This window comes from Podarcis melisellensis, assembly GCF_964234715.1.
Source record: "Podarcis melisellensis genome assembly, chromosome: 2".
Lineage (NCBI taxonomy): Eukaryota > Metazoa > Chordata > Lepidosauria > Squamata > Lacertidae > Podarcis > Podarcis melisellensis.
Window position 1 is genome coordinate 4,472,640 of NC_138529.1, and position 12,523 is coordinate 4,485,162.

The window sequence follows — 12,523 nt, forward strand, 5'->3', positions numbered from 1 at the left end:
TAGATAGCACTGTCAGTGTTCTAATCCAGGTGCTCAGGTGGGTGAGACAAACACCAATAGCATAATTGCTGAATTTGCATCTTAGCTTTTATTTCAAAACAGGCTAGATTTGGGCTTCAGGGTTTCTTCCACTGCAGCAAGTTATTTTGACTGCGACTTGAGACTGTTATCTTTGCTTTACTCTTCAAATTTAAAAAGGTTAAATGTGTGGGTGCATGTGGAAATGTTTGATAAAATATTTTGCTTTAAGAACGAGATTTGTTTTTTTACTTTTCTTCTAAAAACCAAGCCGAATTCTGATTGCCTGGAATTCCAAAGCAATACTTCTATTGCATTTACCGATGATTAATTGAACAGAATGGGACTTTCCTGTGAACATGGGCGTAGCCAGTGTTTATTTAAAGGGGAGAAGGCTTTATGTTGGGGGGGAGAAGAACCCAGACATCTGCAATGCAATCGGTCAATTAAGTATTTCTAATTATTTACTTAATTTAAGGAGAGGCAGCTGCCCTCCTTGCACCCCCTTGGCTACGCCCGTGCGTGTGAACGTGCATGCACGTGGCGTCTCCGAGCTGACTAGGTTCAGAAGTTGAGAAGTGTGCAGCAAGATTCGTGTCCATGTTTACTACTTCGAAATAAGTTCCTGAAAGTGGGGCAGGCGACCTTCCTCCGAAGCAAGTGTGCAGAAGGAAGCTGCTTTGCAGGCCCATCCTAAACACGGTTCCTTCTGACTTAACCATGCCATTCCCGCTCCCCGCGAGGTGGGCTGGGTCGAGAAAGAGCGCTTCGCGGCTTTTATAGTAAGCGGCGCAGCCAGCCGCTTGGGCGCCCTCGGGGCTGGACGGGCCACAATCCCGGGGCCCGAGCCGCGCTCCGCTGCGGCGCCCTGCAGGCCCGCGTTGCTTTTTCGAGCGGCCAGGAGCCTGCAGGGAGTCCGCTCAGCTGTAGGGCGGCAGCCGGAGGGAGAGGCGGCGGGCAGACGCCATGGTGCCCTCTCGGGCCGCGCGGAGCCTGCAGGCGCCTCCGGGTGGGACGCGAGGCTCGGGGGCGGTAAGCGCCCCCCCCCCCGCTACAACTCTGCTACGGGATTCGGAAACCGGGGTCTTTCCTCCAGTTCCTAATTCCGAGCACTCCGCCGCGCAGGTTTTCCGCGGCTTGCTGCTCAGGCGGTTCCCAAGACGAGCTTTGCGCGCTTCCTGGGCCGGCCGTTGGACGGGGCTCCCGCGCCGCGCAGGGCGCCCGGCCCCAGCTGCCCGCCAGCTCGCGGTCGCCCGCAGCCCCACCCCGCGGGCTGGCGCCCTTCCAGCCGGGCAGGCTGCGCACCTGGCGCGGAAGGAGGCCGGCAGCCCGGGGGTTGGCGCTGCGCGCTGCACGCATTTAAGGGCTGCCGCGCGGCGCTCCAGCCACTCTGTCCGCGGCTCCGGACCACCATGCTCCCGGCTTGCTGCTCGGAGACGGCGCTGCTGCTGCTGCTCCTCTTGCTGACCGAGGCGGCGGCGGCGGGTGGAGGGCGGCCGGGAGGCGGCGGCGGCGCCCCTTGCGCTTCCCCGGCGGCGCCCGCCCGGGACGCGCAGGCTCTTCGCGACGAGCAGGGCTGCGACGCGCGGGCGCTGGGCGAGCCGTGCGGCGTCTACACCCCGAGCTGCGCGCCCGGCTTGCGCTGCGTCCCTCGGCCCGGCGAGCGCACTCCGCTGCACGCCTTGCTGCACGGCCGGGGGGTCTGCGTGGCCGGAGGCGGCCGGAACCAGACGGAGGCGGCGCCCGCGCCAGGTGAGTGCCGAGGAGGGCGAGCCCGGAGCTGAAACGTGGAAGCGAGGGGGCGCGGAAGGCGGTAGAGAGTCCCGCATGGGGGGTTGGACTAGATGACCCTGCGGGGTCCCTTGCAACTCTACAGTTCTATCCTTCCATGAAATATCGCGGGGCCAAGATTGCCATGCAAGTATGGAGGGTGAGGAAGTATAAAGGGGAGATTGGATGCAGGAGATGACTGAACCTCGTTGGCCTTTCATCGAGATTCACATGTAAGATCCTTGGCGCAAAGGGAGCAAAGCCCTATTGAACACTGTGGGATTTACTCCCAAGTAAAGAGCTATAGGATTGCCGGCAGGGAAGGTGATGGAGTGAAACGATCAGCTGTCCTCTTCCTGCACTCCCACTGTCTGATTCAAGTGTTCTTTCTTTACATTTCTTTAATTTTGTAAATACAGTAAAGACAAAAGAAGAAACATCACCAGCTCACATTAAGAAAGAAAATAATCCACACAGTCTGATTTAAACCTATATATTGATATAAGCAGTCCCTATGCCCCAAACAAAACTGAAGATTGTGAAGATGTACAATCAAGGACAGAAAGGGAAGAGAAGTCTTTCGGGTGCCGGGTAGTGAATGTTGGCTGCTTCTTTTTCTAACCTTGAAGCATAAAAGCCATAAGGGCTCATAGATTTTTTCCTGTGCTTAAACTACAACATTTGAATCTAAATTAGTTACTTGATTTGGAATCATGTTTGTGCAGGGGGAGTAGGTACTTTTGAAATGCGTGTGCTTTGAGTTCTTTGCTCAGCCGTTCATGTTTTGTTCCAACTTTGGAAACATTTAATGCCTCTCTGGTAACTCGGACCTAACTATATGCATCCTGAGGACCAGAAGCCTCCATAGCCCCTCCAACCCAGGTATAAACACCAGGGGTGACCCCTGAAATCGGTTAGGTCAAAGCGGTGTGAAAGCAGCTCCTCAGGTTTGGGAATGAATACCTTAAGAGCAGAGAGGAGGGAAGTGTTTGCTGTCAGGAATGTTTTGGGATGGGATGGAGAGAATCTGCAGTGTCTTCTTCTGTCCCTAGACTTGTGTGTGAGCTGAACTGCCACCCTTGATCTCTCATGCCAGGCCTGAGTCGCCTTTTGCTCAGACTAGTAGTGGGTGCAGTGCAGTGGCGTAGCGTGGGTTGTCAGCACCCGGGGCAAGGCAAGTAATTTGCGCCCCCTAACCCGTGGATTTGCGCCCCCTAACCCCCAGATGTTGCGCCCGGTGCGGCCGGCACCCCCTGCACCCCCGCGCTACGCCACTGGTGCAGTGCCAAACCTTGTCTTGCAGGGAGAAGACTGCAAAATCATCTCTGCCTACCTGGGGCTGCACCTTCTCCTGTTCTCTCTGGGGAGGGTTCACAAACAGTTCTTTGCGGCTTCCCTTTGTAGACTGCAAGAATCCACTAGTTTGTGTGGTGGAGAGAGGAACCATGGGAAGAAGAGCTTGGGCTTCAACTCTATAAAACTAATATACTGTACTGTGCAAGTAAAGTTTGGATCTGGCAGTTCCTTGTCATGAACCTACTTTATGAGTTGGATTTATGATTAGACTTGTGATTTAAGGACACTGTGCCTCAGAACTCTTGAAATGCTAGTACTGGTCTGTGGCAACAGGAGAGGAGGGGATGTGAGCATGTCTGGCAGCATGTCCAACTCTGCACAGGAGCACAACTCCTGGAAACACGTTTTTGCTTGCTTTCTGGGCGCTTGCTGACAACAGTCTGTTTTCTTTGATTGCATGAAGTGAGCCATAATCTGCAAACTGGATTACTTTGCAAGTGTCCTGGGTTTTGCTTTTCCTCTCTAGCAAGCTGAAAAGGAGCCATTCTGCCAGATGCTGGGCAACTCACATGGGTACTTATTTTAACCAGCAAAATTTGGCTCTTATCCTTTGTGTTGTGACACAGAGCAGTGGACAAACAGAGAAGCTGGCCCTGCATTTTCCTTTTTCAAAAATCTTGGTTATGCTTGGCTAGACCTTCTTTCTCTTTTTGCCAGGACCCGTTGGGGTCTATAACTAGCCAGAGCAGAATCCAGATTTTGGTCTGCTATCAAACTCCCAGGCTCCCTGGGACAAGAAGTAAGCAGTTAATCTGGATCCCGAAAGTGCAACAGGGACTGTTGCTTTTGACCAGGGATTTGACCTTGGCTCTAGTACATAAGCCTGGCCTGGCCAGTCCAGAGGCTTATCCTGCCTATAACGAGGCTGATACTGTGCATTCTTAGTTCCTTCTGTTCCTGATGCTCTCTGAAGTTGAACACATCCAGTCCATGGAAACAGCCAAGGCTAAGTGTTAACATCAGGCCATGAGATTCTTGTTTTCTATTGGCAGCCATCTGTCTCGAGAGATGAAATCAACCACTGCATTAGTAGCACGGATGTGACCTTCTCAGGGTGCAAGCCTGGGCAGTGCGTCTGGAGGTCCTGGGCAAACTCCCTCTCTGCCTCACTGATGTGGTCCAAAGGAAAGCAGAGCAGTATGTTTGGCACCAGCTGGGCTGCTGGAGTTGCCAGAAGGCATACAAGGCACCATCCCAATGTGGATTTCTGTAGGGGTACTCCATAGCCTTTTCTTCTCCTGAAGATCTCACAAGCAGCGGCAGAGCATATGCCTGCACTGCATGGGGTGTGCTCCCAGTGGGGCTGGGGCTGGAGGGTGCTCTCCTGGGTGCCACAGTCCAGGGGGGAGCTGCTGCCCACTCTCCTTCTGCTCTCCTCCTCTGGGTCAGACCTGACCCGGTGGCATAGCTGCTGTGGCTGGGCACAAGGCGCACCGTGGCCAAGGAGGCAGGGCCAGCAGCATTGCTGCCCATTCTCCTGCTCCCCTCTTCTGGGTCAGGCCTGACCCAGGGCTGAGCTGCAGACAGGCAAGAGCGCCACAGCCAAGGCACAGCTGCTTCTTGATCAGAGTCGGGCTCTGATGAAGGAGCCTGCTGTAGGGTGCCTGTTGGTGGCCCCTCACAAAATTGTGCCCAGAGCCACAGACACCCCCCATGCCTCTGCTCACAAGGCAGAAGAGATTTGGGATCAGAGTTTTCCTTCTCCTAGATGGGCTCCCTTCCAGGTTTGACAAACCCCACCTGCCCCTCACTTCCCTCTTCAGCACTTGCAGAAACTGCCTTCCTGACCATTGGACCCACTATCGGTCTTGTCCATTCAATCCACCAGAGCCTGTTTTCCCATGCAGGGGAAGTCCCTAAATCGCCAAGGGTCTGAGACCCATTAGCTCCTCTCACCTGGTTTAACTGGCCAATCTAAGTCGTTCCCGGGGTGTGGCTGCTGTCACATGCTGACAGCTTCTAGGAGCCACAGGCGAGAGCTGAGTGCAGGATGGGGACCAAAAGTGGGCAAACTCAGAAGGAGTATGATGTGTCCCCCATCAGAGGTGCTATCCCCCTCCTAACATCCCATACACCCTGATTCCTGGCATATATGGCCCTGACATTGCCTCCGCCCCCCACCCTGTGGTCTTATTTATTAAAACATGTATTTCCTGCCATTCAATTCATTTGGATTCCAGAATGGTATACAATCGGTTTATAGCATAAAATGATAATAAAACAAAATTTTAAAGTGCCTGTGTGAATAAAAATGTTGGTTGGCACCGGAAAGACTGCAGTGTTGGTGGAAGCCAAGCCTCTATAGGGAGGGCATTCCGCCACTGCTGAGAAAGCCCTTTCCCTTGCTGTTGAATAGCAAATCTCTGATGAAGGAGGCACCTGGAGAATGAACATCAGCAGAAGATTTTAAAGCACAGACAAGTTAATATGGGAAGCCATGGTCTTTAACATTAAAAAAAAATAAGCATTGCAGATTAAAATCCTGCCATTCAGCTGTTTGGCAGGAAAAATAGCAGGTCTGAATCTATTCTATTTTGCTCTCCTGAACAGGTGATATGCAGAATTCTCACCTTTTTCAATAGAGCTCCATAGATGCAGGAGCAATAATGGTGGCAGAGCAACCAAGAAATGCAGAACGGTTGGGGCTTGCCAGCCTTAGCAACAGCTGCCTCATGGACCACTCCTCTGCGCTGGGTGAGTTGAGGCTGAAAGTCAGACAATTTGCAGTGAACTAGGCCTATAAAGTCAAAAGGACAACAGAGAGAACATTGGAACAGAATGATGTCATAGCAACATCATCTGGATTCTCCAACATTCCCAAGTGAGCAAGTTATGTCACTTCTGGAGAAAACAGCTATCTTGGTAGTCCTTCCAGTGCCATGGATTTCCAATGTAATGTCTAGTTGCTTTGTCATCATTTTGTAGAAGGTATGCAGATTTGAGCTTAGCTTGGCACTGAACATGCAAAACAGGTGCCCCAGTTACGCTGGCTGATATAAAAATAAAAAGATCTTTTAGTTTGGTAATATGGAGAAGATGAAAACCACAGTTGGCAGCAAGGAATTGTGGTCAGCATGTCCCTCAAATGGCTTGTGCAATAAATTGTCATTCTCTTCTCAAAATAAAATCCAGAGGTAAGAAGGGATCTTGGAGGTGTGGAGAGCATGCCAAATCATTCCCTCTGCTGAGGGATTGTGGTTGGAGAACTGCTTGTGTTGAGCTTGTAAAATTCACTCCGCTCCTGATGACTAAGAAGCACTGAATGCCACTGCCCTGATGATTAAGAAGCACTGAGTGCATCTTCCTCCACCTCCTACTTTAAAATATTTTAAATGGCAACCTTATTCAGGCCTCTTGGCGTGAAATCAAGCATGTGCATGCACGCAGTTCAACAAACCCCAAAATGAGACATCAGTTTTTTACATTACAAATGTAGCACTGAACATTGTTTCATGAATTTATGACAGCTTTGTAGCCTGACATTGTAAGGAGGAGCAGCTTCAAACCTTGCTCAGAAACATTTACTACAGTCAAACAGTGTGTGGAAATCAGAATAAACCTGCATTTCAAGCTGCAATCCCATGCATGCTTATTTGGGGAATAAAGTGTTCAAGGACGCTTATGTCCACGTAAACATGCAGAGGATTACACAAGTGGTCAAAACCTAGGAACACTGGGGGATGCTGGTGGCGCTGTGGTCCAAACCACTGAGCCTAGGACTTGCCGATCAGAAGGTCAGCGGTTCGAATCCCCGCAACAGGGTGAGCTCCTGTTGCTCGGTCCCTGCTCCTGCCAACCTAGCAGTTCGAAAGCAGGTCAAAGAACAAGTAGATGAATAGGTTCTGGCAGGAAGGTAAATGGCGTTTCCGTGCGCTGCTGTGCTTCGCCAGAAGTGGCTTAGTGGCCACATGACCCAGAAGCTGTCTGCGAACAAATGCTGGCTCCCTCGGCCAGTAAAGTGAGATGAGCGCCACATCCCCAGAGTTGCAGAAGCTGACTCAGAGAGAGCAATATCCAACAAATCCTTTGGAATACTAAAACAAATCCAGCTTTTTAATATCAAACTTTTAGACACTATTAGTGCAGAAGTAGTTTTTGAAAGATGAAAGCAGTGTAGAGTCTAGGCCAGTTGTGATCTGGATGGGACCTTCAGTAACTCATGCATACATCTCTCTTCCTGTTTTGCCATTTTACCCATGCCTTGTTTTTGCAGTTAGGAGAACACTTAACCAACATCTGCCTGCTGTTTATGCTAGGCTATGTGGGGCTTTGTATCTAATCGATTGAACCTTGATTCCATTTGATCAAATGACCTGGGTAAAGGTATAATTTATCATGTGGATAACTTGCAGATTGTCAGGGACCATGCTGAGGAGGAATGGTGGGAGCCGCCACCCTCCTCCTGATCCTGAATCTTCCCAGGAGCAGGAGGACAGTATAGCTTTAGAACAGTGGTTTGCAGAGGGGCATAGTTCAGAAGGCAGAAGCTGGGAAATACTGGATGGGGGGAAGCTAGCAGATCTAACACTAGAAGAGAGAGTTAACAGATTCACAGTCTCTCAGTACTATCCACCCCCCTTCCCCAAAGCCCGGGAGAGCTCAGAAAGTGGCAGAACAGAAAGCACAGAGGCTACAATCTCAGATTACAAAACATAGGAGTGACGTAGATTAAGAGGGACAGAGGGGGGAGTTACCTTAATTGGGAGCACCACCATTCTGGTTAGACGCTTTCTTTTGACCTTTGCTGTGTTTATTAAAGAAACTAACTGGTAAGAATTCCCTTTCGTCTGATCTGCTCATTAACGGCCACAGGGGAGGAAGCCGATCCCCCAAAGCGTGACACTGGTGCAGCATCCTGGATTTATCAATCACTGGTGGAAATGGTCTAGCATTTCACAGCCAGGAAGCCCCTGGAGTTTTCCAGGATAAGACTGCAGTTCTACTCATCCTTAGATAAGAAGGCAAGTCCCACTGATCACACTGTGAATTGCTTCTGAGTTAAACATGTATGCGATTGGGCAGCCTACAAGCACCCTGAGTTTTTAGATTCATCATGCTCTCTAATAAATATGTATGCAGCCTCCAAAAACAGGCTAATCTTTTATGGCTGGAACCTGTTCTGTCTTTCGGTGCTGCATGGAACTTGTCATTATGGCCTCCTAAGTAGGCTTTGCCCATCGTTCTTCCTGCTGCTACCATTTCAACAGCCTTAAATGGTCTCCACTGAGCCAGGGTGCTGTGTGTACAATCCAGACTGAATTGGAGCTACAGTGGTACCTCGGGTTACAGACGCTTCAGGTTACAGACTCCGCTAACCCAGAAATGGTGCTTCAGGTTACGAACTTTGCTTCCGGATGAGAACATAAATTGCGTGGTGGCGCAGCAGCAGCAGCGGGAGGCCCCATTAGCGAAAGTGGTGCTTCAGATTAAGAACAGTTTCAGGTTAAGAACAGACCTCTGGAAGGAATTAAGTTCTTAACCTGAGGTACCACTGTACTAGGAGTACAGGATCTCACAGGAAATGGGTTGATGCAAGGAAGCTCTGCTGCCCCCTTGAGGAGCTGTGTGGAAAATGCAGATGTCTCATCCGGGAGCTGAGCCAGTGGTCAGCTGTGGAGCAAATCCACAGGTTGTCAGTGATCACAATCTGTAACGTGCTCCACATGTGTCTATAGACGTAACCAGTGATAATCTTCAGGTCCTCTGTGTGCTGCTGGAAGGGGTAATGTGTATATGATTGTGTTTTACCCACATCATTCATGTGCAGAAATTTTTAGCAGAGCTAATTTTACATCTTCATTATTGACTACTAGAAGCTGTCTATTTCACTTGGGTCTCATGGATGGTGGAGTGAAACAGTTTTCTCAACTAAAACTGCCCACTGAGCTTTCCTTTCTGGAAGTATCCCTTTATTGCTGATGGGAAAAATCCATGTTCCTTCATGATTGCATAATTATTAAAACTGCCCCAAATGATACTAAAATCATCTGTCATGATTACTTTGACACACCCAAACTTGGTGAGTTTCTCCATTATTCCAGACTTGTTGATTTTTGTGTACAGAAATGTTTACTTAAATGGTAAGTGGCTGGAATTTTGCGACAGAAAGGCTGCATTATACATCTATTTCCTCTCTAAATTCTACAGTTCTGGTTGAGGTCACACAGGGAGAACTGAAGTGTTCAACACTTATAGTCCCAAGTGACAACATTATGGGGCTGGAGGAGATAGGGATAACTAGATTAGGATTTTTTATATATTAAAAAAATGGGAAATGCATGTGACTGTTAAGATTCCTCCAAAACTACATTTTGGAGAATGTTAGCTTTAAAAATTGTCCTTTGGACACTGTTAGTTCTTGGCTGGGGATGGACAAATGGTTATTTGAAATAGCTGTTGGGCGAAACGGTGCTTTCCAGTGTACATTTCTTTCCTACATTTTTATCCTACGTGCCTTTCAGGGCAGTGTAGCTTCACGGCTGAGGGTTTTTCTGGATGAGTTGCTTCTAATGTCTTTCCAGCTCTTTGAGTATGTCCCAGTTGCTGCGTCCGGCAAAATACTAGGCAAGGGTAAGAATTATCTGAAATGTCAAGGAGGAGAAACTAACCAAAGTCTTTGGCTGTATTGCAAATCCCAACATCTTTAGAGAGGTATTGCTCACTGAGCACAACTTTTGACACCTGGCATAGAGGCACGTTTACTTTGCAGTTAATGCTAGATGGGTTTCACACATGCATTTTCTTGATCAGCTTCCAGAACAATGGTCAGATATGTTTCTTTCAACTGCAGGGCAGTTTAGTTTGCATCCCTACTGTGTCCTGCTTCCCTTTTGCCCAGTTACAGGACTCAAGGCAGGGCTGGGATAACGGAGGCTGACTGTTCCATTCATCTTCTATTTTCATGTTCTGTTTGGAAGAGAATGTGGATGCACCCAGTATTTCAACATTGTTCTCTGTAGAGTTTGGGAACTGCTGTCCTGCAGCTGGTCCTCCCTCCCTCCCCTTGTCTTCCTTAAGAAGGTGACTGAAAGGCTGAAGCCTGTTTCCATCTCTCTAGGTGATGCTTGGGAGGAGAATCACCATGCCGGTCCATCAACAGCAGAGCCTCTCCTGTTACAGAGCCAGGATCCACTGCAAGAGGTCACGCTTGGCAAAACCCAACTACAGCAGCTCTCCCTGGGCAGTGATGCCAAACAGGAGCGTGATATGGTACGTGGAGCAAGCAGCCTGCACTTTCCCACCCAGAGAAAGAATAGAAGGGACTGTGCTTCCCTGCTGGCATTCTGGCTTCCTGCTCTGTGTGGACCTTCCTGCACAGGAAAGTGCTGCTAGAAGAACCGAGGAACCTGCACATTGTTGCTCTTAACTCTCTTCTATTTCTCTCCCTCTCCTTCTCACACCACCAAATTCCTACTTACAGAAAAGAATGAGGTATAATCCTTCTGGGATTGCATATTTTCATTAAGCCAGAGAAGGATCTCGTAATTGAATACTTCCTCATGGTTTAACACATACTCACAGCCTTCCTCCCTATATGGGAAGCCAGCGTATCGCTAGCACTTTTATACGGTGCCTTCTGTATAAACTCTTGACTTGTAAAGCAGACCCAAACACTTGTATTTAAAGCACTGTTAAACCCAGGCTGAATACACTGCTTGACTCTTCTGGCTTCTGTCCACCTATGGGTATCATAGCTCTTTTGTCAATCCAATAACAGGGAACCTGTGGCTCTCCAGATGATGTTAGACTACAACTTCCATCATCCCTCACCATTGGCCATGCTGGCTGTGGCCGATGGAGTGATCTAATAACATCTGAGAGGCCACGGGTGCCCACAACTTTACTGTCCTATTTCTGTTTGGCAGGCTCCTTGCCGCAGGCACCTGGCAGCCATCTTGCAGGAGTTGAAGGCCCCGCTCTACCAGAATGGTCAAGACATCTTCATTCCCAACTGTGACACCAAAGGGTTCTACAGGCGTAAGCAGGTATACTGAAAAGTTGCCTATAGGCAAAGTGAGCTACTCTTGGGCTTTTATAGCAAGCCATAACTCTGAGTAATAAGCTGAGTAATTTCTCAATTGGTTTAGTGTTCTGGTTCTTTTGGCTTCAACTTTCCTATCAGAATCTTATGTTAAAAATATCCAGTCTCTCCCACTGTGTATACAGGGAACTCCCCATATACACAGAGGTTGTGCTTTGAAGCACAGTGTGTCAGTGGGATGCATGTAAGCCCACCCTACCCTGTCCAGCCCCATTGCAGAGCCGAAGTGGCTTGCGCATGCCGATCACGCACAAATGGGGAATTGCCTGGATCCATGGGCTAGAGAAGCTGCTGTTTCACAGTAGTCTTATCTTCCACTAACATCATTGCCCCCTACAGTGTCAGGCATCCAAGGGACAGAAGAGAGGCCAGTGCTGGTGTGTGGATAAGAGAGGACGCCGGTTGGAGGGCATGGAAGAAAAACCCCTTTGCCTGCTTCCCAATGTCGACTGAGCGGTTGGGAGTAGTGTGCTCCAGCAGCAGAGATGCTTGTCCAGGAAGAATCGCTCTACTAGAACTGTTGCAAATATTTGCTTTTAACTTATTGTGCTGTTGCTGCCTTGCTGGGACCTTGCATTCCCTGGAATAACCTTGGAGCAGCTGTTGCATCTGATTTACAGAAGGGTGGAGGAGCCTGGACTGGCTGCATCACAACATGGGCCAAGAGGAGGCTTCTGACTACACGACTAAAGATGTTTTCTTGGATAAGCTATCAGTGGTTGCACTGCAAAGATAAGCTGGCACCTAAGCCAGCTTTACATTTAGTAGATGTTGCGTGCATCCTATGTTCTAAGCCGGTAGGGAGACATGAGTAGCCAGATACTGGGTGTGGGGAGGAGAACCAGGGCTGATCTAAAGCTTTTTACCAAGCTGGAAGTAATAGGAAAAATGGGAAAGGAGACAACTTTGTAAAAACAGATGACCATAGAGAGCCCGCAAGGGCACTATGAAATGGGAAAGGATGAGAACAGCAATCTCACACCATCACCAACACCTAGAATTATAATGAGATAGTGTGGAAGGGATAAATGGTACGGGGCACTGGGACACTCGCGGTTGTTCTTTTTCCCACTATCACCTGCTTGGTCCTTAGCCTGCCCTCTGTATCATGTTGCCTTACAGCTTCCTCAAGCAGATCGTGGGGAGAGCTACGTGGAGCTGTGGTTGCCTGGGTTTTCCCTATTCTCTGCCATGTGCTTCAATTGGGCGAGGGGTGGATCCTGTATGTTTCACTGGCACTGGATTCAATAAATCTGAGGACTATATAACATGCTTGCTATTAGTCCTAAAGACTGGTTTTTCTTTGGCTTCTGAAAATCTCCTGGCACCAACAATGAA

The 12,523-nt window shown here is 49.2% G+C and overlaps 1 protein-coding gene across 2 annotated transcripts; it reads left to right on the forward strand.

The window, feature by feature from the left end:
* The first annotated feature begins 1,415 nt into the window (after nucleotides 1-1,415).
* IGFBP6 (insulin like growth factor binding protein 6) lies at nucleotides 1,416-12,457 on the forward strand. 2 transcript variants are annotated; one of them, XM_081898185.1, is made up of 4 exons: nucleotides 1,416-1,770; nucleotides 10,202-10,353; nucleotides 11,010-11,129; nucleotides 11,525-12,457. In XM_081898185.1, exons 1-4 carry the CDS (start codon nucleotides 1,431-1,433, stop codon nucleotides 11,636-11,638), a joined length of 726 nt encoding a protein of 241 aa, XP_081754311.1. In that variant the 5' UTR covers nucleotides 1,416-1,430; the 3' UTR covers nucleotides 11,639-12,457. The 2 variants fall into 2 exon arrangements, with proteins under 2 accessions (XP_081754311.1, XP_081754312.1); XM_081898186.1 differs by lacking the exon at nucleotides 1,416-1,770 and adding an exon at nucleotides 9,325-9,714.
* Nucleotides 12,458-12,523: the final 66 nt, after the last annotated feature.

Excerpts from the sequence above, each read along its gene's own strand:
- IGFBP6 (XM_081898185.1), top strand. The coding sequence starts at position 1,431 with ATGCTCCCGGCTTGCTGCTCGGAGACGGCGCTGCTGCTGCTGCTCCTC. Across the intron at positions 1,771-10,201 it reads GGAGGCGGCGCCCGCGCCAG|GTGATGCTTGGGAGGAGAAT; the intron begins GTGAGTGCCGAG and ends CCATCTCTCTAG. Across the intron at positions 11,130-11,524 it reads GGTTCTACAGGCGTAAGCAG|TGTCAGGCATCCAAGGGACA; the intron begins GTATACTGAAAA and ends TGCCCCCTACAG.